This window comes from Elephas maximus, chromosome 19 (assembly GCF_024166365.1).
Source record: "Elephas maximus indicus isolate mEleMax1 chromosome 19, mEleMax1 primary haplotype, whole genome shotgun sequence".
In the NCBI taxonomy this organism is placed as follows: Eukaryota; Metazoa; Chordata; class Mammalia; order Proboscidea; family Elephantidae; genus Elephas; species Elephas maximus.
This window is the reverse complement of record NC_064837.1, coordinates 37,229,847-37,257,636: the sequence shown is the minus strand read 5'-3', so window position 1 is coordinate 37,257,636 and position 27,790 is coordinate 37,229,847. Positions and strand designations below refer to the sequence as shown.

The following is a 27,790-nucleotide window of genomic DNA, read 5'->3' as shown; positions in this document are numbered from 1 at the left end:
AAAAACAAAAACTCAGCGGCCCCAAATGGTGTGCTTCACTACTCCAAAGTCTTAGGGCAGTCAGCCCTGCTCCAATGCCTGTTTTGGAGGCCCCAGGCCCCCCAGCCCTGGCAAGATTCTGGCTCTGCCCACTTTTACAAACTGGTAGGAAGGCGGTTTGAGGGTCTATACTGTAAGCTGTTGGTTTAAATGACTTAGGTAAGTTACTAAAATACAGCAGCGTATACGTGTTCCCTCAATGCCCAAAACACCCTTTGACATGCATGCACTTCACAAGGTCTGAAGACATCCATTTCCGCAGTTCAAAAACAAATGAAAGGAGCCCCGTTCTGGTTTGGTATTATCCAGGTTGTCTCCTATAAAAAATGCTTGCTGGAAAAGAACAAGAAAATAATGTTAAGGTGATGATGATGATGGAGGAGGAAAAGGAGAAGAATGAGAAGAAACAGCTAGCACTTCTTATGTATGTGCCAGGGCAGAACTGACAATTTTCCCGTACATTGACTTTTCTAATCCACAGAACAACCATGGGAGGGAGGAACTACCACTATCACCATTTTGCAGATGAGCAAATTGAGACAGAGAAGTTAGGCATCCTTTTCCAAGGCTATTCAGTCAGTGACTCCAAATTCCACCTTGACACCTCCTCCAGTCTCTGCTTGCCGTCTTCATGTAAGCAGCAGCTGCCTGGAGTGAGGCCTTGCTGTGCAACCCTGTGTTTTGCAGGAGTCAAGCCCTGGACACTCACAAGCGAGGCTTATCACACCCAGAGGCAGAGGTCTAGGTCACCCCTTGGAGGCGTGTTGTCATAGGGCTCACTCGACCCAGGAACCCCTCCCCTGAACTGGCCTGCAGAGTGGTAATGCGTACTTTCACATATGGAACCCGTTACTCTGTGGCACCTCAGGCATCATCCAAAATCAACCAAACCCCTTGCCATTGAGTTGATTCTGACTCATATCGACCCTATAGGACAGAGCAGAACTGCCCCATAGGGTTTCCAAGGAGCAGCTGGTGGATTCAAGCTGCCGAGCCCTGGGTTAGCCGCCGAACTCTTAACCACTGCACTACCAGGGCTCCATAGGCATGGTAAAAACCAAAACCCACTGCCGTCAGGTTTCCAAAGCTGTAAATTCCTTTGGAAGCAGACTGCCACGTCTTTCTCCCGACGAGTCGCTGGTGGCTGCGAACCACCAACCTTTCAGTTAGAAGTAGATTGCTTTACCCACTGCGCCACCAGTCCATAGGCACCATGGACATCATTATTACCCCATTATACAGATGCAGAAATGGAGGTTCAAGAAGTTAGGTGACTTGTCCAAGGCCACAGAGCTGGAACGCAGAGAGCCAAACCAAGCTCTGCCCAATTCTAGAGTCTTGCCCCTAACCATGTCATGGTTCTGTTTTCTGAGAGAAACCAAGCAAGGGCTTCCAGTCCTGGAGGATGAAGGTCCTCGGTGCTGATGGGAGGGCAGCAGCCTAGGAGTCAGGAACAGCCCAAACACACCAGAGCACTTACATAGAACAGGGCTCCCACCCAAGGCTGGAAAGACCAGAAGGGGGATGTGGGACGAGCCCCTGCTTCTCAAAGGCAGAACTTGAACTCCACTCCTGGCAGATGCTCCTCCCACTGTTCAAGCCCCATCAAAAATTCTGCGACCTTCCGACAAAACTGGGCAGTGCCATCCAGTGAAGCGTGCAGGATTCGGGGTTGTCAGAGGAGTGGCAGACCATCCACCGCCCAGCATGAGTCAGTAGCCTCATCACACTTGGTTAGCTCATCTGTAAAATGAGGTTAAAGATGCATGCCCTGCGATGACAGAGGGGTGTTATGAGGATCCAGTGAGAGAATTTATGTGAAGGTACCCCAAAGTTACTAAAAGCAATACTCTAAAGGAGTCTAAAGGAGCACTCCTGTTTCAATTCATGGTAGCACAAAATAAACAATAACAGTAACAAAGATATAAGATTTCTTTTAACCAGTCACATCCTGTCCTGCTGGGTCTGGAAACCCTGGTGGTATAGTGGTTAAGAGCTACAGCTGCTAACTAAAAGGTCAGCAGTTCAAATCTACCAGGCACTCCTTGGAAACCCTACGGGGCAGTTCTACTCTGTCCTATAGGGTCACTATGAGTCAGAATTGACTCGACAGCAACTGGTCTGCTTGATCCCAAAAAATCACAGAGGAGGAATGAAATCTATGGGGGTTTAGCTCTGAAGGGTTTTGCTACCTTATGTAATAGGACGTGGAAAGAGACGGGAAGGAGATAGAGACAGACAGACAGTCAGGGAAGGGCAAACAGCCTCACCTAGGAGCAAAAGTGTGAGGCAGGAAATGCACGGCGTGTAGGAAGCACTGGGCAGTCCAGTCTACGTGGGCCAAAGAGTAAACCCAGAGAGAGAGGAAGAGAGAAAGTGCAGGCTGGGCAAATTCCCAGCCTCGGGGACAGTAGTCAGGCAGTGGGAGCTACTGGAGAGTCTAAGGCAGGAGAGTAAGGTGATTGGGTTTAGGACAGGCTGGGCCAGCTGTGGTGCGGAGGAGGAAGTGGCCAGGGTTGAGCCTGGAGGCAGGACCTAGGAAAGAAGTTGCAGATCCTGTTGATAATGTCCCTGGCCAAGTCCACAGATGCTGGAAAAGGTCAAGTCTCACAAGCCACCCTTCTCCAGATTTACATTCCAGAGAGATCTTTCTCAATGGCAGTCTGGTCACATCCCTATCGGGTGCAGTCTTTAAGAGCTACAGCTGCTAACTAAAAGGTTGGGAGCCGGAATCCATCTGCCGCTCCTTGGAAACCCTGTGGGGCAGCTCTACTCTGTCCTATAGAATTGCTATGAGTTGGAATCCACTCGATGGCAATGGGTTTGGTGACTCAGTAGAGGTCAGGCTTCCTTGTGTGTCACCCAGGGTATCTCAATCTGGCTTCTGGCTATCACTTCTGCTCTGTTTTTGCTACTGCCCAACCCAAACCAGCTGAGCAGCTGGTTCCCCTAATGCCGTGCTCTCAGAGGCCCACGCACATGCTGTCCTCCACTGTCCCCCTAAAACAGAAGGCCTAGGAGAAGGGAACATACCAAGCTGGTCCAGGGCACCTCACACGGGATGGATCACATTCCTGTCGCAGTGGGGCTTGCAGTGCGGATTCAGCCAGTGCTCCAGGAACTGCTCCTCAGCACGATGCTCCAGGTGGAGCAGGTGATGCATGTACTCCTGTCAGGACAAACCCATGGCAGAGAGGCTTTTGTTCATGCCAATAGCGAGTTGCAGTGCCTCTGCCTGAACACCACAGCGCTTTCTTTTTCCTGTCTCACTCCTGTCTGGCTTCTCAAGCCTCAGAGGTTACTTCCTCCAGGAAGCCGTCTCAGATTCCCATGTCCCCACCTCTCTAGGCTCCCAGAGCATCCTGGACTCTCCCCCTTCCCCTCAACCTGGCTTAGCCCTGGTCACTCTGTTGAGCAGCGACCACCCCCTGAGAGTAGGGACTTCATTGGCTCACTTCATATTTTTTTAGTGGAAGTATCAGATGGGTCAACTCACGTATGGGCAGGTAAATCTGATGTTCCCTCCAAAATACAATAGATGAGGATGGAAATTATTTTTAATTTGGAGGATGTATGTTGTTGACAGGAGTCCTAGGTGGCACGAATGGTTAAGCACTTGACTACTAGCCACAAGGTCGGTGGATTGAACCCACCCAGAGGTGCCTTGGAAGACAGGCCTGGCAATCTGCTTCCAAAAGGTCACAGCCTTGAAAACCCTATGGAGCAGTTCTACTCTGCAGACATGGGGTTGTCATGAGTTGGAATCAACTCAACAACAACTAACAACAACATATTGTTGACACAGACCTGAGAGAAGCCTGGGTGGTACAACGATATAATGGATACCATAGCAGACCCTAGCGGTGCAGTGGTTAAGAGCTCAGCTGCCAACCAAAAGGTCGTGGTGAATCCACCAGCTGCTTCTTGGGAACCCTATGGGGCAGTTCTACCGTGTCCTATAGGGTTGCTATGAGTCGGATTTGACTAGACAGCAGTGAGTTTTGGAGTTACCGTTGCAGAGCATACAGGAAACAGATCAATATAAATACATTTTTTAAAAAAACCAAACCAGTTGCCATTGAGTCAGTTCCAACTCTTGGCAACCCCAAGAATGTCGGAGCAGAACTGTGTTGCATAGGGTTTTCAATGGCTGTAATCTTTTGGAAGTGGACCATCAGGTACTTCTGGGTAGATTGGAGCCACTAACCTTTTGTTTAGTAGCTGAACAGTTAACCATTTGTATCATATAAACACATTTCTGGGAAAACAAAAAAAAAAAAGCAGTTCAGCAATCAGGGAATTGGCATTTCACACTAGGAGAAAGCGGACATAATCAGTAATATCTGTGACAAGATTAAATAATTTTGGCATGTATAAAAACCAAAAAACCAAACCCAGTGCCGTCGAGTCAATTCCGACTCATAGCAACCCTATAGAACAGAGTACAACTGCCCAAGGAGCGCCTGGAGGATTCAAACTGCCGACCTTTTGGTTAGCAGCTGTAGCACTTAGCCAGTACACCACCAGGGTTTCCTCGGCATGTATACCAACCAAAAAAAAACCAAACCCAGTGCCGTCGAGTCGATTCCAACTCATAGCAACCCTATAGAACAGAGTAGAACTGCCCCCATAGAGTTTCCAAGGAAAGCCTGGTGGATTTGAACTGCCAGCCCTTTGGTCAGTAGCCGTAGCACTTAACCACTACGCCACCAGGGTTTCCTTAGCATATAGATATCATAAAAATCCTAAATCAAGGAAACCCATCTATGGCATTGATGGGGTTTTAACAACAAGGAGTTCAGTTTAGAATTTTAAGTTTCCAGAACGTCCTCTAGAAAGTCTGCGTCATTTATTAGATATTAAATATGGCATTTTTTTTAATTAGTGCACAAGGGAATGAATTATGAAGTATCCAGTTCTCCTGGGTTTTTGCTTTGCTTTGTTTTGTTTTTTTGCTTTCCCCCAGGACCCATGCAGTTTAAGTTTATTTCAGTTATTATCATTGTTTTCATTTAACTCATCAAAATGCACCCAGTATCCTGGTCTCCAGGCCACCGGTGGGTAAAGAGCTCTGGGTCAGCCAAGGGGTGAGAAGGCTCCTTGTGGGACCCAACAATGATCCCCTGGCTCCTGGCTGGACATGTTTATGAGTTTTGGGCTGAATTCTTACCCTGTCCGGGGAATTTTTTGGCCAGAAGAATAGTAATTGGGAAGAACAGGAAGGCAGTGTGGAGTCTTGTAAATAAGGAACAAAGACTTCCCAACACACAGCATTACTTGGTCAGCGATTCCACGTAAGCAGTGCACTGAAGGAAATGCATGTTCCCTCCTTCCTGCCTGCTGCTTGCCCGGTGGTATGATATTGGGGCTACAAGATCTGGGTCTGAGACTGGCTCTGGGTTTGGGTCTGATTCAAATCTAGACTCTGCAATATTGCTTTACCTCTCCGGTCTCAGTCTGTCCATGTGCAAGATGGGGATTGTTCTAGTACTTACTTCACTGGGTTGCCAGGATTAAATCAGATGATACAGATAAGGTTCTGAGCCAAATAGTCCCCGTTTGCGCCTCCAGGTTTGTCCTCTCCTCTCCTTCACCCAGCCCTACGCCCTGGGAGGCTCATCTACAAGCACTGCAACCATAGCCTCCCCTTTCCTGTGGCCTTCCGTGGCTGTGACCAATGGAAGGCACCAGCAGGAAATTGGAGAGTAGAAAGAGAGAGAGGCCAGGGTATTTACCCTCTAAATACTCCCTGAGGAGTCACAGCAAGTTGGCTGCTTCCCTTTCCTTGTCACTTCATGCCTATTGTCCATGCACAACAAAAGGAAACACTGCCCGGTTCTGCGCCATCCCCATGATGGGTTATAGATTGGACTGTGATGATCCATAGGGTTTTCACTGGCTGATTTTTGCAAGTAGATCTCCAGGCCTTTCTTCCTACTCCACCTTAATCTGGAAGCCTCACTGAAACCTGTTCAGCATGATAGCAGCACACAAGCTTCCCCTGACAGATGAGGGTGGCTATGCTAGAAGTAAATTGGCCAGGTATCAAACCCAGGTTTTCCACATGGAAGGCAAGAATTCTATCACTGAACCACCATTGTCCCTTCCTTTCATGCCTAGGAGTCGTTAGCTCCAGGATGCTTTGACCTTTCCTAGTAGTTTCCCTTAAATCTGCCCATACCTCTGTTTAAAAGTCTCTTTCTTGGTGTGCTGACCACACCATTCCTGGCACATGGGAAGACTAACAAACATTAGCTATTAATTTTTGTTGCTATTAGACAAGAAAGATCTGAGCAAGCCTTGAGGCTATGGAGTTGAGTGCTTGGAAAGTGTTGAAATTATACAGGAAACTTTCAATAAATGCTTGTTGAATGGAAAACAAGAACAGCAATCTTCAGAGTGTGGTCTGCAGTCCCCTCAGGGATTCACGAGGTCAAAGCCATTTTCAGAAGACTGAGACAAAAAAATGTGCCTTTTCACTGTGCTGGTGTTCACACTGATGGCGCAAAAGCAGTGGTGGGTAAAACTGCTGGGGCAAGAGCAGGATCAGGCAGGGGGTCCCAGCTGTACTAGTTAGTAGTCATAGTTCCCTTCATCACTACATGCTCACAGTTAATAAAATAAAAATAAAATGAAAACACACCAGTTTACAGTGCTGATGGTTGCACAACGTAATTAATGTCACTGAATTGTACAAGGAAAAATGTCGAAATGGCACGTGTTGTTATATACGTACTTGTTGTTGCTAGGTGCCGTCGAGTCAATTTTGACTCATAGCAACCCCATGAGACAAAGTAGAACTGCCCGATAGGGTTTCCTAGGCTGCAGTCTTTATAGGAGCAGATTCCCAGGTCTTTCTCCCAAGGATCCACTGGGTGGGTTCAAACTGCCAACCTTTCGGTTAGCAGCATTGCGCTTAACTGTTGTGCCACCAGAGCTCCTGCGTATATATGTACCACAATAAAATAAAAAATTTTTTAAACATTTTAAAACGCAAGTTGCACTAAAGAATGCCCCTGATGAAGCGGTAAAAATGACACCCTGGGAAGGATACAGGCAGCACTTGGGCTGAATATCACGGAAGTACAATGGCTTTCTAGAAGAAAAGCACTTGGGCTATTGTTTGCCTGAGAAATATCCATACTTTTTATATGGATATTTGAGAGCTATCTTTTCAAAAATAAATGAAGTGAGCCCGTCACTTCAAGGAAAACAACTGACAGTACTTGTTGCTAAGTGATAAAATTTGACCTTTCAAGGGGAAATTAGAATTTCGGAAAATTTGTATCTACTACTATGAGCCTGAAGTTTCCCAATACTTAAAGACTTTTCTGATGAGATCAGTGACGATATTAACAAATGTCACCACTGATACATAGCAGCATTTATATACCTTTCATAACTACTTGGTCATTTGCGACCTTGCTTGTTGAATGTCTGTCCCTCCCAGCCAAACACCCAACTGGCCGCTTAAGGGTAGTGACCAAGGTATACCTAGTATATGGCTCAGTGCTTGGCACATAGTCCCAAAGAAGCCAAACTCATTGCCATCAAGTTGTTTCCAACACACAGAGACCCTATAGGACCAAGTAGAACTGCCCTACAGGGTTTCCAAGGCCGTAGTCTTTACGGAAGCAGGCTGCCACATCTTTTTTCCATGGAGCAGCTGGTGGGTTCGAACTGCTGACCTTTCAGTTAGCAGCCGAGCACTTAACCAGTACGCCACCAAGGCTCCTTTGGCACATAGTAGGACCTTAATAAAACTTACTGGAAAAATGTAGAATTGAGTGAGTGAATAAATGACACGACGTCTTTCCCTGTGCTCTTACTAAATCCTGCTTGGAAAGTTCCTCGACATCCATGTCAATCTGCTCATTATAACGACTCACGGAAAATGTATGGAAAGAGCGGAGCATCAATATCTGTTTCACACTCCTAAAGAGCAGCTGAAATCATTGTTGAAGAAAAACCACCAAAACAGACACATACACACACGTGTACACACACACACAGAAACCAGCACTCGTTTCCATGACATTTCAGTATTTATTTTAAAATGTTAGGAAAATGAATATGCCACAAAAGCCTAAAAGCAATCATTAGTCAAAGATGAAAAGCCAAACTGAAAATCTGCTAAAAACCACAAATTCAACAATTGCGCTGGCTGAGTTAGAAGCAACCCAGCATTAATGATAATCTCAAATGTTCCTGGACCAAGAAAGTAAGGGTAGATGGAAAATAAATTTTAATTTCTTTAGATTCCTTTCTTCAAGGGGGAAAAAATTAAAGCAAAACAAAAACCAGTATCTGCGTTCCACGTCAAATGCCAACTGTAGTGATTTAAGTAAATACTTTTGCAGTCATTAGAGCAGATGTTGGAAGCAGTCCTTTATTATGGCACTGGCGTGGTGTGATAAGAAAATTAAAAGCCCACCAAAACCTGACCTCAGCTAAGAGTCATAAAGTGGACAGTTAATATATCAAGGCAGGAACTCTTTCAAAGAAGCCAAAAATCCTACCTGTGACATTTGCATGGAATTAGAAGTCTATCAACATTTGGAGGAATTATTTGGCTCATTAGCAAAAGCAAGGTAATCACCTAGGCAGAAGGGTGCTTCAGAACTTAACTGCTCTGGGACACGGAGGCTCCGCCCTCAAGGAAGGTGGATCAATGCTGTACACTATTTATCTCTCCGTCACTCCAAGCTGATGCCTGAGATCATGGAGAACAAAAGGGTAATGGCGTTACTACATATATTTGTCAAGGGGCTAAGCATGAAAGCATATTTCACAAAGACTACTTACAATAAAGCTAATATGATTTATACTTGCCCGACAAGAACATTCCTTAAAGAAGCACAGGCCAAAATGGAAAGCTTCCTAGGAAGACGTATTCCCAGAATACACAAGCACTTACAGATGCAATCACAAAAGACATAATTTAAGCTTGAATGTCATCTTTTTAAAGAATTTCCATGGTTCACCCCAGCAGTTGGCAAACAACTTCCCTAAAATTTTGGAAGCTTAAGAGAAATTTAATGAATTTAAATGAGGCAATAGAAAAGATGTCTTTGAAATGACTTCCAGGTTCTACAGCAGAGTTGTATCCTACAGAATCTCTCCCCTGGAGAAAAGCAAAGAAAGTCATGGAAATAAGTACAATGAGCATCTAGTAAATGCCAAATACTGTGTTTAGTACTGGAGACCCAGAAGTGAAACAAATCGTCCATCTCTTCAAGCAATTTAAAGCAATGTAGTGGAAGAGACAGATAATAAAGCCAAAAATAGTGTCCCAATGCTGTAAGAGCTATGGTAGACCAGTTGCCATTGAGTTAGTTCCGACTCAGGTCAACCCCATGTGTGTCAAAGTAGAGCTGTGCTCCATAGGGTTTTCAATGGTTGTGATCCTTCAGAAGTAGATCTTCTGGCCTTTCCTCTGAAGTGCCTCTGGGTGAGCTCAAACCTCCAACCTTTCAGTTAGCAGCTATGCATAACGACCATTTGCACCACCTAGGGATTCCCCTCTGCTAGACGGAGATTCTATTTCATTGGAGGAGGAAGGGGCATGAAGAAGGTCTCTCATTAAGATGAGTCTTGAAGGATAAATACAAGTTGACCAAGAGTAGGCAAGAGTAGAAGAAGCAAGAAATACAAAGGAAGGTGCTATGAGAGAAGAACTTGAAACACAACATCACCCTACACAGCTCCTTCCCCTCACAGATTTCTCACCAATGAATGGCACCAAGTTGTCCATACGGAAACCTACAAATCATTTTTGACTCATTCTCCTTCCTCACGACACCCACTCCCCACCCCCCGCCTTCCTAGCAAAAGCCAACTGACCTCCAATTTAAGATGCTATAATCATGCTCCTATTATATCTTTACCTTAAAACCTCTACTGAGACACTCTCTTGAAGGACATAAACATAAATTGTTAGAAACCCTTTGGAAAGCAAGTTGATAATATAAGCTTTAAAAGTATTCACATACTTGGACCCAGAAATTTGCTTCCTGGGAATATATCCCTAGCAAATAATTTAAGATATTGAAATTACATTATGCATAAAAATATTCAGCATTACTTATAATAAGAAAAAATGGAATGATCCAACTATCTAGCATAAGAGGGTAATTCAGTAAAATGATGTTTAAAAAGAGTTTATAGCAATATGAGAAAATGTATATGTTACGATAGTAAGAGAAAACCAGGATACAAAATTATACAGTGTGATTACACTGTTTAAAAAACATACACAAAAATATTGGAAAGAAATACATCAAAAAATGACAGTGTTGTTTTGGGGAAGGTGAAGTAGGACTACAGCTGATTTTCTTTTCTTCTTTTGACTCCTGATTTCCAATTTTTCTACAATAAGTATGAATTGCTTGGCTTTTTATTTTTAATTACACAAGTAATGCACGACCACATTATTATTGAATATTCAAACATCAAATATAAAGTTCTCTAGCTCATCACTGGAATCCTAGTCTCCTCGATGACATGATACCATTAACAGTCTACTGTTTATCTTTCTAGTCCTTTTTCTAGAAATGCACATGCACATAGGTATACCTATATAAACATATTGTACTGTTTTGTGTGTGAGCACTAGAAAGAGCAGGACCAGCTCCCAAAGAAATAGAGAAGCTGGCATTAGGGATGAATAGGACGGTACCAGGCAGAGATAAGGGAGAACGGTATTGCAGGCAAAGGGAACCATTTGGGAAGGGGTGCTGAAAGTGGAGAGAGGATGGCCTATTTGAGAAGTAATGAGAAGGTCTGGGTGGCTGGAACATAAATCACCCTGGAGGAAGGGCAGGAGATGGACCTACAGTGATGACTTGGAACTAGTTTTTAAAGGGCTCTGTTTCCCAAGCTGAGACTTTATTCTATAGGCAGTGAGAAGCCACAGAGGCTTTTACTTTGTTATGTTTCAAGAAGTGTTTATTAAGGGGCTGCTTTAAAAAAAAAAAAAAATTTTTTTTTTTTTTTTAAATAGAAGAATAAGAGCTAATGCGTCAGGCACTGAGTTAAGCTCTTTGTATGCATTCTCTGATTCCATTCTTAGAATAAGTCTATGATATAGGAATTGTAATTATATCCCATTTTATAAAAGAACCTCAAAGAAAGGCCTGCCAATCTACTTCTGAAAAAAATCAGTCATCCAAAGCCCAATGGAGCACATTTCTACTCTGACGCACGAGGGGTCGCCATGCGTCAGAGTCAATTTGATAGCAGCTGGCTTTTCTTTGTTTTGTTTTGTTTTCATTCAGAGGCTATAAATCCAGCAAAGGAGACCTACCAGGAGAAGCCATGAAGTGGGAACAGCAGCAGGGATGAAGTGTGCTGGAAGACTGGAAATCAAGTGAGCAGTGTCAGCAGGGAGAAAGAAAGATCAATTGTTTCAAAGCAAAATAAGCATGGACTGGTTCCCAGTCCCCAGCATGCCGGGAACAGAGGCTAAATGCCACCTTTACAGTCCTTTAGGACAGGGCTTCTTAAATGTGCTTAGCTGTCACCTCAGGGATCTCATGGAAGTCCAGATTTGTCCCCAGGAGGTCTGGGGAGAAGCCTAAGATCCTGCAGGTCTAAAGAGCTCCCAGGTGAGGGCCAGGCTACCGGCCTGGGGCCACATTTTGAGCATCAGGAGTTTAAACCCGAATCCTGAAAACCAATGTAAGCACACTCGTGACTGAGGAAACAATCCAGGGAAAGCTTAGAACAGTTTTCTACCTTCTTCCCTTTAAACACAAACTCAAACCTTTTTTCCACATAGCCGTCTTCAGTAGTTTCTCCCCAAGCAGATACTTTCCTCTTTGCAGTTCTGAGGCTTCACTATACCCAGGAGCTCCCTAGCACAATGTCCTCACAAAAAAAACCTCTTTGGGCCTCTTCGTCTAAATTAGGAGGTCAATTCAACTGAAACCTAAGTGTCTCCAGGTAGGACGTCCCCAAGCATATCCCGGCCTTCCAAGAGTGCCCATTCTATTCGCTGTGAAATCTAGAACACTACATCCCAAAATCCTTAAAGATTTGGGGGCTATGTTTCTCCTGAATTAGTCTCACAATCCGTTTCTCCACCCACCACTACAGCTTCCAGATTCTGGTGATTATCTTCCTCTCCTGCCAGCCACTTTCACCCACACAACACACCACCTGCCATCCATCCAACACACAACACACCACCTGCCATCCACCTCCCCAGAGGACCACTAACACAAGGTTGCTGTGTGTAGCAGACTTTTCCTAATGGTTAGGGTTAGCAGAAGGTTCCTGGGTGGCACAAATAGTTTGTGCTTGACTACTGACCAAGATGTTCGCAGTTTGAACCCACCTAGCAGCACTAAAAGAGCTGGCGATCTGCTTCCAGTAAGAACACAGACAAGAAAACCCTATGGAGCAATTCTACTCTGTAACACATGGGGAGGTCATGAGTCAGAATTGACTCAACAGGCAACAGGTTTTGTTTTTGTTTTTGTTTGTGGGGGGAAGGGTAGCAGAGGATAATAACAGCCCAGAGCAGAAAACAACTCCAATGTCAAGTTTTGCTGTAAAATAAATATATCAGCTGTTTCCTGCCACAGGGAATGAAGCACTGGAAGTGCCCTCCTTAGCCCCAGCCTTCCCACCTGCCTCTCTCTCTCCATCGAACCCCTTTTTACATGACCCCACTACTAAGCCTTCTATTCTCTTCCTCCCTGGCTGCCTCCAAACATTCAAAATCCCTCTTACTTTCTTACCCGGAGCCATTTGGCTCTTTTTTGGTTGCTCTCCCCAATACCTTCTTCAGTGGAGGGTCCCACCAAGGCGTCTCCATTCCTCTGTGTGGATGCTGGCCCTTCCTTGGTAGGGTGGGGCACACCAGCGATCACTGTAATAGCATGTTTCCTTCCCACCCCACAGTCAAAAAAGAACAGTTGTCTCGGTGAAATGGCAGAATACAAGCTGTCAAAACAGTCAAACCCCTTGTGTGCGTGGGCACAGCTCGTCTGAATCCGTTTCCGGAAAACCTATCTGCCAATATGTAAGCCAAGTGTGTTAAGATCATAAACACTGTTTAATAGATGTTCATGAGGAAAGGTGACTGCAAATCTTCATGCTTGTTTTCATTTTGGATTCTTGATCTTTCCCCAAAGCACCATTTGTTTACCCTCATCAATGGCCTCTTCCCTCTCTGAAAGGGTTTCCTTTTGAATAGCCCCTCAGAGGGGAGAAGCAAAATAAAATGATCCAACCAGCCATCTCTTGGTAATTTAGAGGGAGCTGTGGGCATATGAGTCCCAAAGGCTCAACTCCCAAGGGCACCCGCATTCCCCAATGATCACTACCTCGACTCTTTTCCCAAGTCCATCTGTTTGTCTCCTGGGTAAGATGGCAAGAAGGTGCAATAAAATGTCCAAAAATGTCGCTTCCCACTTCCCATAAATAACAGTATGTGAAAGGCAGCGTTTAAAAGTCTCTGTGTCCTGAATCTCTAAATGGTCCCTGTAAAACAGATCTAACCACATCATTCCCCTTGCTTAAAATCACTTGAAGGCTCTCCACTGTGTACAGAACGAAACCCAACCCTGCTGTGACATTCAAGGACCTTCACGCTGGCCTGAGAGAACCTTCAGTTGCCATCTTTCATCATTCCATGTAGCCCAGATACTCTAATCAAAGTTAAAGTGGAAGGGAAGGGACTGCGATCTAGCCCTTCTGAAAAAAATATTCTGCAAGGCTTTTTCCAACACACACACCCTCCCTCACATACACACAAGTTCACACACCCTCACATACACAGAAACATACACACACACCCACACAAACATGCATATGCCCACACACCTTCAGGTACACACACATATACATACACATACATATACATACACCCTCACACACATACCCACACACATCCTCACACACACACACTCACACACCCTCCCTCATACACACGCCCACACAAATATACACACATACCCTCACAAACACACACATATCCACACGCCTTCATACAAACACACTTTCACACACATACCCTCACACACATATATGCCCACACATACTCTTACACACACAAACACCCCCAGACACACACACATACACACACACCCTCACGCACACATACAGGCATACCCCCCCAGTCCCCCCACACACAATATTTGCAGTTCCAAATATACAGGACGACACATTCATCCTGCCTTTTTCCTCAGCAAAGGGGTGTTTGTAAGCAGAAACAATGGCCCTGCTTCTTAGCTGACACAGAGAAAGGAGGGTGGGAGGTAAGGAGAAGGAATGTGTGGTCCCCAAAGATGGAGATCCTTAGATGCTTAACTCCTTCATTCCCTTGCTGCTAAGGTGTGAGCCCGAGTGGCCACTCTACAGCCCACCCCTGACCTTCCTATTGCCAGAGGTCCTGTCTCGCTGCCTCTTCACAACCTGCTAATAAATGTGGTGCCACTGTATCTTACATTCAGATGCAACCATGATCACATGGTTCATGGATCATCTTAACAGTCAGTCAGCCACTCAGTTAAAATCTCTTCTTTTTACATAACAGGTGATTAATATTATTACTTTTGTTTTCATTAAATCTGTAAAAAGGAAAAGTGAACAATGAAGCCCAAGGAGAGGGAACAGATAGTTTAAATGTCTAATGTAGCTGAAAGCTGGGCCAGCTTTAAAAGAAAAGGTTCTCGGTCTTTTAGAGAGACCATTCTAGCGGCCTCTAAATAAACCACTCTGACTCCTGGACCAAGCTGATATCATGCTGCCTGTGGCTCTTCCCGCCAAGATGCAGACTGGACCAAGAAATGGTGTCATTCCACAAGCTTTACATTCCACAAGGTCCCAGAACATGAGACCTGGAATGAATCTTCTAGGCCAGATTCTAGACCAAACTTTGTATATCACAGAAGATAAAATTAGGCTCCAGAAAAAGGAAATGATTTGCCCAAAGTCCACACCTAGTTAGCGGCAGGATGTTGACTGGAATAGAGCTGGGTGGAATATTCTTCCCACCTCACCTCTACCCCCTACTCTGAAAACTCCTTCTCATCCTTCAGGTCCTGCCTGGGTAGACACCTCCTCTGTGAAGCCTTCCTAGCCTCCCTCTTCCTTCCAATTAGAACTAGAGGCTCTCTCCTCTCAGATTCCACAGTTCCTTGTACCATAAAACCTCATCAAAGAACTCAAATCGCTAGGCCGGAACATTCTGGTTCCATGTCTGTCTCCACACAATGGACACGGGCACCTCAAACGAAGGAAAGATACAGGTGCTCAGCAGAACACAACCAATGTAAAATTTAATTAAGTGCCCATCTTGGCCTGCTAAGGCAACGCTTTCTGCACGCACCACTCTGCCATCCCACGCTCTCTCTTTAAGCTCTTTCTAAACTTCTAACATGTTGTTGTTAGGTGCTGTCCAGCAGGCTCCTGTTCATAGCAACAAAACACTGCCTAGTCCTGTACCATCCTCACAATAGTTGGTACGTTCGAGCCCATTGTTGCAGTTACTGTGCCAATCCATTCCATTGAGGGTCTCCTTCTTTTCCACTGACCCGCTACTTTTCCAGTCATGATGTCCTTTTCTAGAGACTGGTCCTTCCTGATGACATATCCAAAGTAAGCAAGACAAAGTCTTGCCATCCTTACTTCTAAGGAACATTCTGGCTGTCCTTCCTCCAAGACTGGTTTGTTTGTTCTGGTGTTCCATGGTATATTCAATATCCTTCACCAACATCACAATTCGAATGTGTCAATTCTTCTTTGGTCTTCCTTTTTTATTGCCCGGCTCTCGTATGCGTATGAGGCGGCTGAAAATATCATTGCTTGGGTCAGACGCACCTTAGTCATCAAAGTGACATCTTTGCTTTTTAAGATTTTAAAGAGGTCTTTTGCATCAGATTACTCTCTGTGTTCTAGACGCTTCATGCTGTCAGCCTTTGCGTTTCCAATAGATTACAAAACAAAAAAACCAAACAAGTTGCCACTGAGTTGATTCCAACTCACGGCAACCGCATATGTTGCAGAATAGAACTGCACTTCATAGGGTTTTCAAAGCTGTGACCTTTCAGAAGCAGATCACCTTTCTTCCATGGCGCCTCTAGGTGGGTTCGAACAGCCAAACTTTTGGTGAGTAGTCAAGTGCTTAACATTTCTACCACCAAGGGACTCCTTCAATACCCCTGCAACTACAGGTGATGTGTATTACGTGTCGTTGAACTCCTCCAGAAGGCCTAGCACAGTGCTTCTTAGTCTTGGCTGCACACTGGCACCTCCTAAGGAGCTTTCAAAACCCCCCAAGACACCAATGCTCAGGCCACATCCCAGGCCTCCTCACTGGGAGTAGGACCCAGGCATCAAATGTTTAAATTTCCCAGATGGCTCCAGTGTGCAGCCAAGATTAAGAAACATGTGCCTAGAAAAATATGATGCTAGAAACTACTTGTTGATTCAGCCAATTCTGCTTGTGTAAGCGCAATTGTGGGTGACAGTGATAGAGACTGAAAGAGAAAGAGCTTTGATACTGTGTAGACAGGGTTCCTCAACCTTAGCACTATTGACATTTGGGGCCAGGTAATTCTTTTTTTCAATCTTTCTTTTCTTTTTTAATTTAGTTTTTGTTGACCATTTACACAGCAAGTCAGTTTCCCGTTTGACAATTTCCACACAAATTGTTTAGTGACATTAGTTACTTTTATCACAATGTGTAGACATTCCCTTTGTGTTCTGTTTGTTCCAATTCCAGCACTCTTGTTTCCCTGCCCCCTTATCTTCTCATCTTTGCTTTTTTTAAATTTTTATTGTGCTTTAAGTGAAAGTTTACAAATCAAGTCAGTCTCTCATACAAAAATTTATATACACGTTGCTATATACTCTTAGTTGCTCTCCCCCTAATGAAACAGCACACTCCTTCCCTCCACTCTCTCTCCTCATGGCCATTTGGCCAGCCTCTGACCCCCTCTGCCCTCCCATCTCCACTACAGACAGGCGATGCCAACACAGTCTCATGTGTCTACTTGATCCAAGATCATTTTTCACAAGCATCATTTTCTATCCCATTGTCCAGTCCAATCCCTGTCTGAAGAGTTGGCTTTGGGAATGGTTCTTGTCTTGGGCTGACAGAAGGTCTGGGGGCCAGGTAATTCTTTAATGTGGGGGGCCGTCCTATGCATCGTAGGATGTTTAGCAGCATCTCTGACCTTTACCTACAAGATACCAGTAGCCCTAGCCACAACCGATGACTGTCCTGACAGGGAACTCAACAGAGAAACCCTGAGGGAGCAGAAGAGCAGCGAGATGCAGACCCCCAATTCTCATAAAAGACCAGACTCAATGGTCAGACTGGGACTGGGGGGACCCTGGAGGCCATGGTCCCCAGACCTTCTGTTAGCTCAGGACAGGAACCATTCCCAAAGCTAACTCTTCAGACAGGGATTGGACTGGAATAGGGGATGGAAAATGATACTGGTGAAGAACGAGCTTCTTGGATCAAGTGGAAACATGAGACTATGTTGGTATCTCCTGTCTGGAGGGGGGAACGAGAGGGCAGAGGGGGCCAGAAGCTACCCAAATGGACACAAGGAGAGACAGTAGAGGGAAGAACTGTGCTGTCTCATTGGAGGGAGAGCAGTTAGGAGAGTATGGCAAGGTGTAAATTTTTGTATGAGAGACTGACCTGATTTATAAACTGTTTTAAAGCACAGTAAAAATTAATTAAAAAAAAAAAAAGATAGCAGTAGCAACCCTCCCATCCATTGTAATGACCAAAAATCACTCACGCATTGCCAAATGTCCCCGGGAGCAGGGGGTGGAGGGAAATTATTCCTGGTCGGGAAGTACTGGTGTAGACTAGTCACCAAATAATTTATTGGTTATTTATTTCACATTTCAAATGTAGGTCACACGACCACTTTTCCAAACTTGACTGAGTGACTGAGGATTCTGTACATCGGATTCAAGTGTTTTGATGAAGTACATAAAGGATTGGACTATATACAGGCTGGGGTAGTGTCTTAGGCTGGTGTCATGGATTGAATTATGTCCCCCCAAAAATGCATGTATCAATTTGGCTGGGCCATGATTCCCAGTATTCTGTGGTTGTCCTCCATTTTGTGATGGTAATTTTACGTTAGAGGATTAGGGTGGGATTATAACACCCTTACTAAGGTCACATCCCTCATCCAATATAAAGTGAGTTTCCCTGGGGTGTGACCTGCACTGCCTTTTATCTTACAAGAGATAGAAAAGGAAGCAAGCAGAGAGCTGGGGACCTCATACCACCAAGAAAACAGGGCTGGGAACAGAGCACATCTTTTGGACCCAGGGTCCCTGCACAGAGAAGCTCCTAGTCCAGGGGAAGATTGATGACAAGGACCTTCCTCCAGAGCCTACAGAGAAAGAAAGCCTTGACCTAGAGCTAATGCCCTGAATTTGGACTTCTAGCTTGGAAACTCTAGCATACTAGACTATGAGAAAGTAAATTTCTCTTTGTTAAAACCATTCACCTGTGGTAATTCTGTTATAGCAGCCTGAATGACTAAGACAGCTGGGTTCTCTAGAGAAGCAAAACCAGTGAATCATATATACATATAGAGAGAGAGAGATTTATATCACGGAAATGGCTCATGCAGTTATAGCGGCTAGAAAGTCCCAAGTCTGTGGGTGTCAGCTGGAGGCTTCTCCTGACTCATGAAGCCACAGTGACTGATGAGCCCCAGATCGGCAGGTCAGACAGTAGGCTGCTGGCTCACAGGCTGCAAAGGCTGACGAATTCAAGATGGGCAGGTAAGAAGGCAGGCTGCTGGCTCAAATCAGAGTATGACAAGCCGAATGCAGGATTCACAGCAGAGCAAACACCGGTGAGCTTTGCCAGTAAGTTCATACATATTGTATGCAGGCCACATTCCCAAGGAAACTTCCTTTCAACTGATTGGCTGCTCATAGCAGATCTCATCATGGAGGTGATTACATTACATCAAATCTCATCATGGAGGTGATTACATCATTATGTAACTGACAAACTACATATAACTTCCAAGCCACTGAGAATCATGGCCCAGCCAAGTTGACACACAACCTTAACCATCACAGGCGGGAAATGGTTGGAGGGGTCAGCAATAGTCTCTAAGTCTCAGAGAAACTGTATCAGTTAGGTTCAAGACAGTTGTAGTGAGTTGAATGGTGGCCTACAAAGGTATGTCTAAGTCCTAGCCCTTAGAACCTGTAAACTTGACCTTATCTGGAAAAAGTCTATGCAGATGTAATTAAGTTAAAGATCCTGAGATGAGATCATCCTGGGTTTAGGGTGGACCCTAACTCCAGTGACTGACGTCCTTGTAAGAGAAAGGCAGAGGGAAGTTTGAGGCACAGAGACACAGACAGAGGGGAAGGCCGTGTGAAGACGAGGTAGAGATGGGAGTGAGGTAGCTACAAGCCAAGGAACACCAAGGATTGCCAGCAGCCACCAGAAGCTAGGAAAAAGGCATGGAATGGCTTCTCCCTCAGAGGCTCAGAAGGAACCAACTCTACCAACACCTTGATTTCAGATTTTCAGCCTCCGCAACTGTGAGAGAATAAATTTCTGTTGCTTGAAGCCACCAAGTTTGCAGTAATTTGTTATGGCAGCCTTAGGAAATGAATACAACACTTAAGAGGTGTAGTTAAGGATGACCCCCAAAATTGCCAGGTAGTCAGTAAATTGCAAAGTCAAAGTCTAGCTGGGGATTAGTCACGTGATACCAGAAGCCAGGAAGAGACAAGTGGTGAGAGAAGCAGCTCTCAGAAGGGCTCGAGCAGAGGATGAACTATCCAAAGCAGTGATTTAGGGTCACAAGTTCAGCACTGAGGGCTGAGCTGCCACGGTACAAACCCACCTACTGACTGATGTCTGAAATGCCACAGTTGGGGCAAAGCCTTTACTCCACAAGCAGAGCTCAAAGGAGCCAGGTGCAGATGCTATGTGAGAAACCACCAAGCAACAGCCTTTGGGCTTCCGTAGAGCTATCTCCGAAGCACCTGTAGGGAGAGCAGCTTCCTCCAGCCTCCCTGGGCCCTTGAGGAAGAGCCTCCAGAAAGACTCCTCCTGCCTTCAGGCCACAAGCACAAGGGGCCAGTGAAGCCCCCAAGGACCCTTCATCCAGGCATCCTCATCTCTGCCCTCTTCTCTGCCTGCTCCCATGCCCATGCCCACCCCCTCCCTCACCCTAGCCCTCTTCCCCCCTTACTCTGTGACCCCACATTCTCTGGATTTTGCCCCTACATCTCTCCACCCCTTCAGGGTTCCTCTTCCTCTGCCTACCTCTAAATGTTGGTGTCCCCAGACTTCAATTGTGGGCTGCTTCTCTTCTAACCGCTTAGAACAATCTATCTAAAACCTGAATCTGTTGTTGTTAGTTGCCATCAAGTCAGCTCCGTCTCATGGTGACTTTATGTATAACAAAACAAAACATTGCCTAGTCTTGCATCATCTTCATGGTCATTGGTGTGTTTAAGTCCCTTCTTGCAGCTACTGTGTAGGGCCTTCCAACCTAGTGCTCATCTTCCAGCACTATATCGGACAATGTCGTATTGTGATCCACAGGGTTTTCATTAACTAATTTTCCCAAGTACATAACCAGGCCTTTCTTCCTAGTCTGTCTTAGTCTGGAAGCTCCTCTGAAACCTGCCCGCCATGGGTGACCCTGCTGCTATTTGAAATACCAGTAGCAGAGCTTCCAGCATCATAGCAATGCGCAACCCACCACGCTAATACAAACTGACAGGTGGGTGGTGGCCCCAATCTGTACTCCCCCATTAAAAATATCCTTCAATTGTTCTCTACTGAACCAAAGATAAAGTCTAAGGTACCCAAATCCTTCTTGATCTTGCCCTTGCCCACCTCTGCAGTCCCCACCCACCCTGTACCCTATATATTCTGAGCCACCTGTTCTTTCTTCTACCACACAGCACACACACACAAAGAGCCACATTGACGTTTAACAGCCTGGTAAGTCCTTGATTAATTTTATACCACTCTGTATAACAGTCACCTGCTTCCTTCTCTGCCTCCACCACCAACCCTGAGCAGAAACCTAGCCAGGCCAACTCATCTATGCTGCTCAGTACCTAACAGAGTGCCTGGTCCTTAACGCTAGAAGGAGCAGTTACTGTTTTCTGAGTACAGTTTTAAGTGTATTACACAAATTATTTTATCCTCAAGAGTTATTTCATATTATTATTGATGATAATGATATTATAATACTAGAAATAATAATATTTATTATTATACCCATTTTATAGATGAGAAGACTGAGGTCCATGCTTAGAAAAGCTACATGCTTAGAAAATGAGGAGATTCAAACCCAGACAGTCTGACACCACCATGCAATACCACATCTTAATAAGAGCCTTTTTTTTTTAACTGTGCTTTAGATGAAGGTTTACAAGGCAAATAAGTTTCTCACTAAACAATTAATACACATATTGTTTGTGACATCAGTTGCCAACCCTGTAACATGTCAACACTCTCCTCTTCTCCACCTTGGGTTCCCCATTTCCATTCGTCCCACTTTCCTGTCCCCTCCTGCCTTCTCATTCTTGCCCCTGGGTTGGTGTGCTCATTTAGTCTCATATACGTGGTTGAGCTATGAGTGTTACTGTTTGTTCTATGGGCCTGTCTAATCTTTGGCTGAAGGTATAAGTGCCTTTTAAATGAAATAATCAAATCATTCACATGATTCTGTAAAGGAGTGAAGATAAAAGCTGCTCCAGACCCCTCCCCGCCTCGACATGAAGCTGCAGAGAAGAAAGGAGGAGTGCGCAGCCCGGCTGAAGCAGGCCCAGGATGGGAGATAAGCCCAGGCCGCAGAAACCGCTTCCCAGACATTCCAGTTTTGCTGGGTCACCAAAACTTACCCTTACCAGGGTGGGGCAAAACTATCACCGAGGTCAGCATTGCTCCAGCCATGGGAGGACAGAGGCAAGCCAGGTGGGAACCAGCCAGGGCCAGCGCAGCATGGTCTGTTAGCACCCCCTCAAATCACAGAACGAAGGCAGGGGAGTGTGTCCTGGTTCAGAAAGACTAGGCAAGTGGGCACCATGAACCCAAAGCAGTGCTGAGGCTAAAGGTGAAATCAAAGGGACAAAGTCAGGGTGGAATATCCTGAAAAGCACCTGGGCAGAGAGTCTGGACAGGGCTGCTTGCCCAGGGCCCGAGGCAGGAGGGAGAAGATGAGTTGGAATGAACCACTGGAAACAGCTCCCCAGTCTCCAGTTTAGGGGTGGGCTCACTCCGCATCCACCCACCATTCTGGGGCTCTCACCATCTGCTTGACTATTTCTATTTGAAATACCATGTTTGCAATAGGTGAGCAGAGCTGGCACCTCCAGAGGAGAAAATGCCTGGGTGAAAGGCTGTGGGCTGGCATCTCTCTTCCCCCAGAGGCCCTAAGAGCACCTCGGCCCCACAGCCCGCCCGCTCTGGCACCAGCACCAAGCTTGGTTTCCCGATGAGTGGGCGCTCAAATGACTACATTTTCTTTAAAATGGCCAAAGCCAGGCACTCACCCGCATTGGCTCATCAGGGAATCCAGGTTTGCTCGGAGGCCGGTCCTGCCGCCGGGATCTCAGGAGCTGTTTGGCCTGCTTTTGCTTCAGAATCGGGGAGGCCTCCGAAAAAGCCACAGGGCTCAGGCACACGGAGTGCAAGCTCCATTTCCGTAAACCCAAGGCAAGGGATTTGCAAGTTCAATTGTGGTAAAAACACAGAAGTTCTTTTATGGGACCTGTCCCAAAGGACAAGCATTCCGCTGGGCTCGGAGAGGAATTTTAAGTTGGTTCTAATATGGATCGCTCGAAGCAAAAGCTATGCAACTTAAACACGTTTATCTATGGCAATGTTCCATTCCTTTAAAAGCGGGTGTTAATGTGCTTCTTTTAAACACTTATTTTTCTTCAGTTCTCTGCTCACTGTGTTTCTTCTTCCTGAGGTTTGCTTTGGTGGGACTTTTTTAAAGTCCCCAACACAATAAACAAGTTTAAAAATGCTGTTGGAAGATGACCAAAACCAAACCCATTGCCCTTGGGTCAATTCTGATTCATAGTGACCCTATAGGACAGAGCAGAACTGCCCCATAGGGTTTCAAAGGCTGTAATCTTTATGGAAGCAGACTGCCACATCTTTCTCCTGGAGTACGGCTGGTGGGTTCAAACTGCTGACCTTTTAGTTACCAGCCGAGTGCTTTAACCACTCTGCCACCAGGGCTCTTGGAAAATGACAGTGTCATTGAAGTCATGTTAAACTTGATAATCACACATAAACCCAAAAATAAGATATTAACAACAACAACAAAAAAAAACCAAACCCACTGCCATCGGGTAGATTCCGACTCATAGCGACCCTGTAGGACAGAGTAGAACTGCCCCATAGAGTTTCCAAGGAGCACCTGGTGGATTTGAACTGCCGACCTCTTGGTTAGCAGCCATAGCACTTAACCACTATGCAACCAGAGTTTCCAAAAATAAGATATTACAATAATAAAATTATATTAAATTTTTATAATCACACACAAACTCGAAAAGATATTATGGTACTAAATTTTAACATAACAAAATAAAAAGATAAACGATAATAAATCAAATTTGGATAACCTCATATGAACTCTACAGAAGATATTGTTGAAGATTGATCAGCATTTTTGAGAACCAGAGTTCAAGTACATTTAAAAAATTTTTTAAGAACAATAATGTATTCCTAACGATAGCAATTCTGGAAGCCTATTCTCGAAAAAACTGCACTGAAGTACCTAGACTCTATGCTTTCTATAAAACCAAAACCAAACCTGTTCCCGTCAATGGATTCTGACTCATAGCAACCCTTTGGAACAGAGTAGAACTGCCCCCTAAGGTTTCCAAGGAGCTGCCAGAATCGAGCTGCTGAACTTTGGGTTAGCACCAAGTTCTTAACCACTGCGGCACCAGGGCTCCATACATTATATAGTATTTGAAATTTAGAAATCACTTTAAAGATACTACATAAACTATTATTCCAGTTTATCATGTCGTCATAGAAAGAGGCTGTGTTTTTGGAGTCAACACCCACCTGAGAAAAGCGTCGACAAGGTGAGAGACAGCAAAAGCAAGAGCAATTTCTTCATCTTGCCTTGGTTCTTCTCTCCGCCTGTTGCAGAATGAATTTCCAGGGACGGTGCCAATCCACTTGAAGGAAGCCACGTGAGCCCCAAAGCTTGTTTACACTTTGACTAAGAGGATGGATGGTGTGATTCAAAACGCATCTGGTTCTGAGTTTTTAATATGCTCATTGAAATGTTTTCCTCCGAAATTCTGTACATTTTTCCCCCGAGGAAAGAAATGACCTCTATAATATGATTTTCAGAGCTTGAATTGTAGGAAGCAGCTTGTGGTATTCTTTTCATTTAAATAGGTATATATCACACGGTATTTTACGAGCGTTGACCTGTAGCTTTGGATTATATTCCTACTGTTTCATTGAGAGCTAATTCACTATCTCTTACACTTGCATTTTTATGACATTTTTTCCAAAGCCCATTCACCAATCTAATCTGGCCCTCCCAGTAACTGGAGGGAAACCCTGGTGGCATAGTGGTTAAGACCTACGGCTGTTAACCAAAAGGTCAGTAGTTCGAATCCACCAGGTGCTCCTTGGAAGCCCTATGGGGCAGTTCTATTCTGTCCCATAGGGCCGCTATGAGTCGGAATCGGCTTGATGGCAATGGGTTTTGTTTTAGCTTTGGTAACTGGAGACGGCGGCAGGAAAATTAGCAAGGAGCATGATTGGGGTGGGTTGGAATTAGCTGGCTTTAAAACCAGAAAGACCAGGGTTCAAATGTCAACTTCACCCGGTTCCTGCAACATGTTGCTGTTAAGTGCCGTCGAGTCGATTTCGACTCACACCGATCCCATGTGACAGAGTAAAACTGCCCCATAGGGTTTTCTTGCCTGTAATCATTACAGGGACAGATTGTCAGGCCTTTCTCCCCAAGAGCACTTAACCGTTGTGCCACCAGAGTTCCTTTCCTGCAACGTAACCTTAGGTAAATCACTTACCCTTTCTGAACTTCAGCTTTATCGCCTGTAAAAAGGAGATAATAGTAACTACCCGGTGAGATGTGATTAAGGATGAGGAATAAGGTATGAGCTACATGGAGCTAATACTCTTCACCCTCCTCCAGCTCCATTCTACAAATAAGGAAAGCAAGGTCCAGGTGTGAAACCATGTCTGTCTTAGTCATCTAGTGCTGCTATAACAGAAATACCACAAGTGGATGGCTTTAACAAAGAGAAGTTAATCTCTCACTGTCTAGTAGGCTAGAAGTCCAAATTCAGGGCACCAGCTCCAGGGGAAGGCTTTCTGTCTCTGTCAGCTCTTGAGAATGGTCCTTGTCATCAGTGTTCCCTTGGTCTGGGAGCATCTCAGCGCAGGAACCTCAGGTCCAAAGGAAGCGCTCTGCTCCTGGCACTGCTTTCTTGGTGGTATGAGGTCCCCGTGTCTGCTCGCTTCTCTCTTTTATATCTCAAAACAGACTGGCTTAAGACACTACCTAATTTGGTAGACCTCATCAGTATAACTGCCACTAATCCATCTTAATACACCGTAGTGATAGGATTTACATCACATAGGGAAACCACAGCAGAAGATAAAATCGTAGACAATCATACAAGGGAATCATGACCTAGCCAAGCTGACAGATATTTGGGGGGGACACAGTTTAATCCATGACAATGTCCAAGTTCACACAGCAATGAATGCTGGGGGAGGGCCTAGTCTTCAGTCTTCAAGCCCGGTGCTCTTCTCATTACGCCCTATAACCTCAGAGGTCTGCCTTCATCTCCTACAGTGCCTCATGCAATATGATGTAAACAACATTTTAAGCAGCCTTACTCCACACTTAAGGTTATTTTCGTAAAGACAGTAAAATCTCAATAAGCTGAGGTCCTTTTAAATGCAAATCACCTATAAACATCACAGGAAGAGATTTTTTAATATATTATAAAAATATATCTGAGAAAGGGCCACATGAACCAGAGACTTACATCATCCTGAGACCAGAAGAACTAGATGGTGCCCGGCCACAATCAATGACTGCCCTGGCGGGGAGCACAACAGAGAACCCCTGAGGGAGCAGGAGAACAGTGGGATGCAGACCCCAAACTCTCATAAAAGGACCCAGACTTAATGGTCTGACTGAGACTAGAAGAATCCCGGCGCTCATGGTCCCCAAACCTTCTGTTGGCCCAGAACAGGAACCATTCCCGAAGACAACTCATCAGACATGGATTGGACTGGACAATGGGTTGGAGAGAGATGCTGATGAGGAGTGAGCTACTTGTATCAGGTGGACACTTGAGACTGTGTTGGCATCTCCTGTCTAGAGGGGAGATGGGAGGGTAGAGAGGGTTAGAAACCGGCAAAACGGTCACGAAAGGAAAGACCAGAAGGAGGGAGCAGGCTGACTCATTAGGGGGTGAGTAAATGGGAGTATGTAGTAAGGTGTATATAAGTTTATATGTGACAGACTGACTTGATTTGTAAACTTTCACTTAAAACACAATAAAAATTATTTAAAAATATATATATCTGGAAGGTATGTGGCATTGATTTGGATAAAACTCTCAATTCAAGCCATCTATAATATTGAAGGAAGAAATTATTATTAAATATATTACAAAAACATGTCTGGAAGCTGTATGGCCTTGATTAGGATAAAATTCTCAAGGCAGAGAAATGACTTACTGTTTCTGTGATCACTTTTGCCAGCTCAAAAGAAAATAATACCCTATCCGTAGTTGTCCAGGTTTATGGTAATACTCGGTAACTTGTATTAAACCTCATTGTTCTGTCTACTCCGTTGGTAGAAAGATACTTTGAGTTGCTTATAAACAAAGCAGGTTGTTAGCACAGTTGCCTAGTACGTTAATTTGCTCAAAATTTGATGTTTGGTTTTCTGCACTCTGTTGATATTAACATCCTGCTGTTTTCATACGGTTTTCAATAATTGAGTCATTTTAGAAGCATTATTTCAGGAAAATATACTTGTCACGTTAAACCTCTCATGCATTGTCAAATTGTTTCATTCCTTTCACTCTTTGTGGTTGAATCTAACACTAACTGTAGTGTTTTGTTATATCAAATAAATATCTTCTGTGGACCAGGGGAAAAACTCTAAACCTAACTACAGATTTCTGTTGTGTCCAATGTAACTTGACTCTAAAAGTATTTTTAAATGAGTGATTTTTATCTATATGAGTGCTGTCCAATAGAAACATAATGTGAGCCCCAGATGTAAGCCACATATTTAATTCTAAATTTCCTAGGTCCACAAAAAAAAAAGCCATTGCCATTGATTCCATTCCAACTCATAGCGACCCTACAGGACAAGGTAGAACCGCCCCGTAGGGTTTCCAAGGCTATAAACCTTTGCAGAAGCAGGCTACCACGTCTTTCTCCTGAAAAGCAGCTAGTGGGTTCAACCTTGCAGTTAGCAGCCGAACGCTTAACCACTGTACCACCAGGGTTCCTTATAGCATTCACCATAATATGTAAATATTTTGTTTACTTTTTTAACCTTTTCATCCACTAGACTGTAAGCTCTAAGTAAGCTTGTATGACTTATACAATTTTTTTTTTTTAAAGCAAATGTCAACTTCCAGTTTGACTGGAGAGGCGATACTGCTCCAGAGTCAGGGACCTATATTCCATTCTGGGATGGTGGTTCATGGTCTCAGGTGGAGAGGGCTCATCAGGCAT

The 27,790-nt window shown here is 44.7% G+C and overlaps 1 protein-coding gene across 1 annotated transcript; it reads right to left on the bottom strand.

The window, feature by feature from the left end:
- C19H17orf67 (chromosome 19 C17orf67 homolog) lies at positions 1-27,790 on the bottom strand. The gene is made up of 4 exons (XM_049861339.1): positions 27,714-27,790; positions 22,570-22,711; positions 3,073-3,208; positions 1-372 (listed from the first exon to the last, which is right to left on the bottom strand). Exons 1-3 carry the CDS (start codon positions 27,788-27,790, stop codon positions 3,092-3,094), a joined length of 336 nt encoding a protein of 111 aa, XP_049717296.1. The 3' UTR covers positions 1-372; positions 3,073-3,091.

What these genes read in the sequence shown, in the direction of transcription:
- C19H17orf67 (XM_049861339.1), bottom strand. Translation starts at nt 27,790, where the DNA reads ATGCCTGATGAGCCCTCTCCACCTGAGACCATGAACCACCATCCCAGA. An exon ending in AGGTCCCTGACTCTGGAGCA is followed by an intron (nt 22,712 to 27,713) that starts GTATCGCCTCTC and finishes ACGGAAATGGAG; the next exon opens with CTTGCACTCCGTGTGCCTGA. An exon ending in TCCCTGATGAGCCAATGCGG is followed by an intron (nt 3,209 to 22,569) that starts GTGAGTGCCTGG and finishes TTGTCCTGACAG; the next exon opens with GAGTACATGCATCACCTGCT.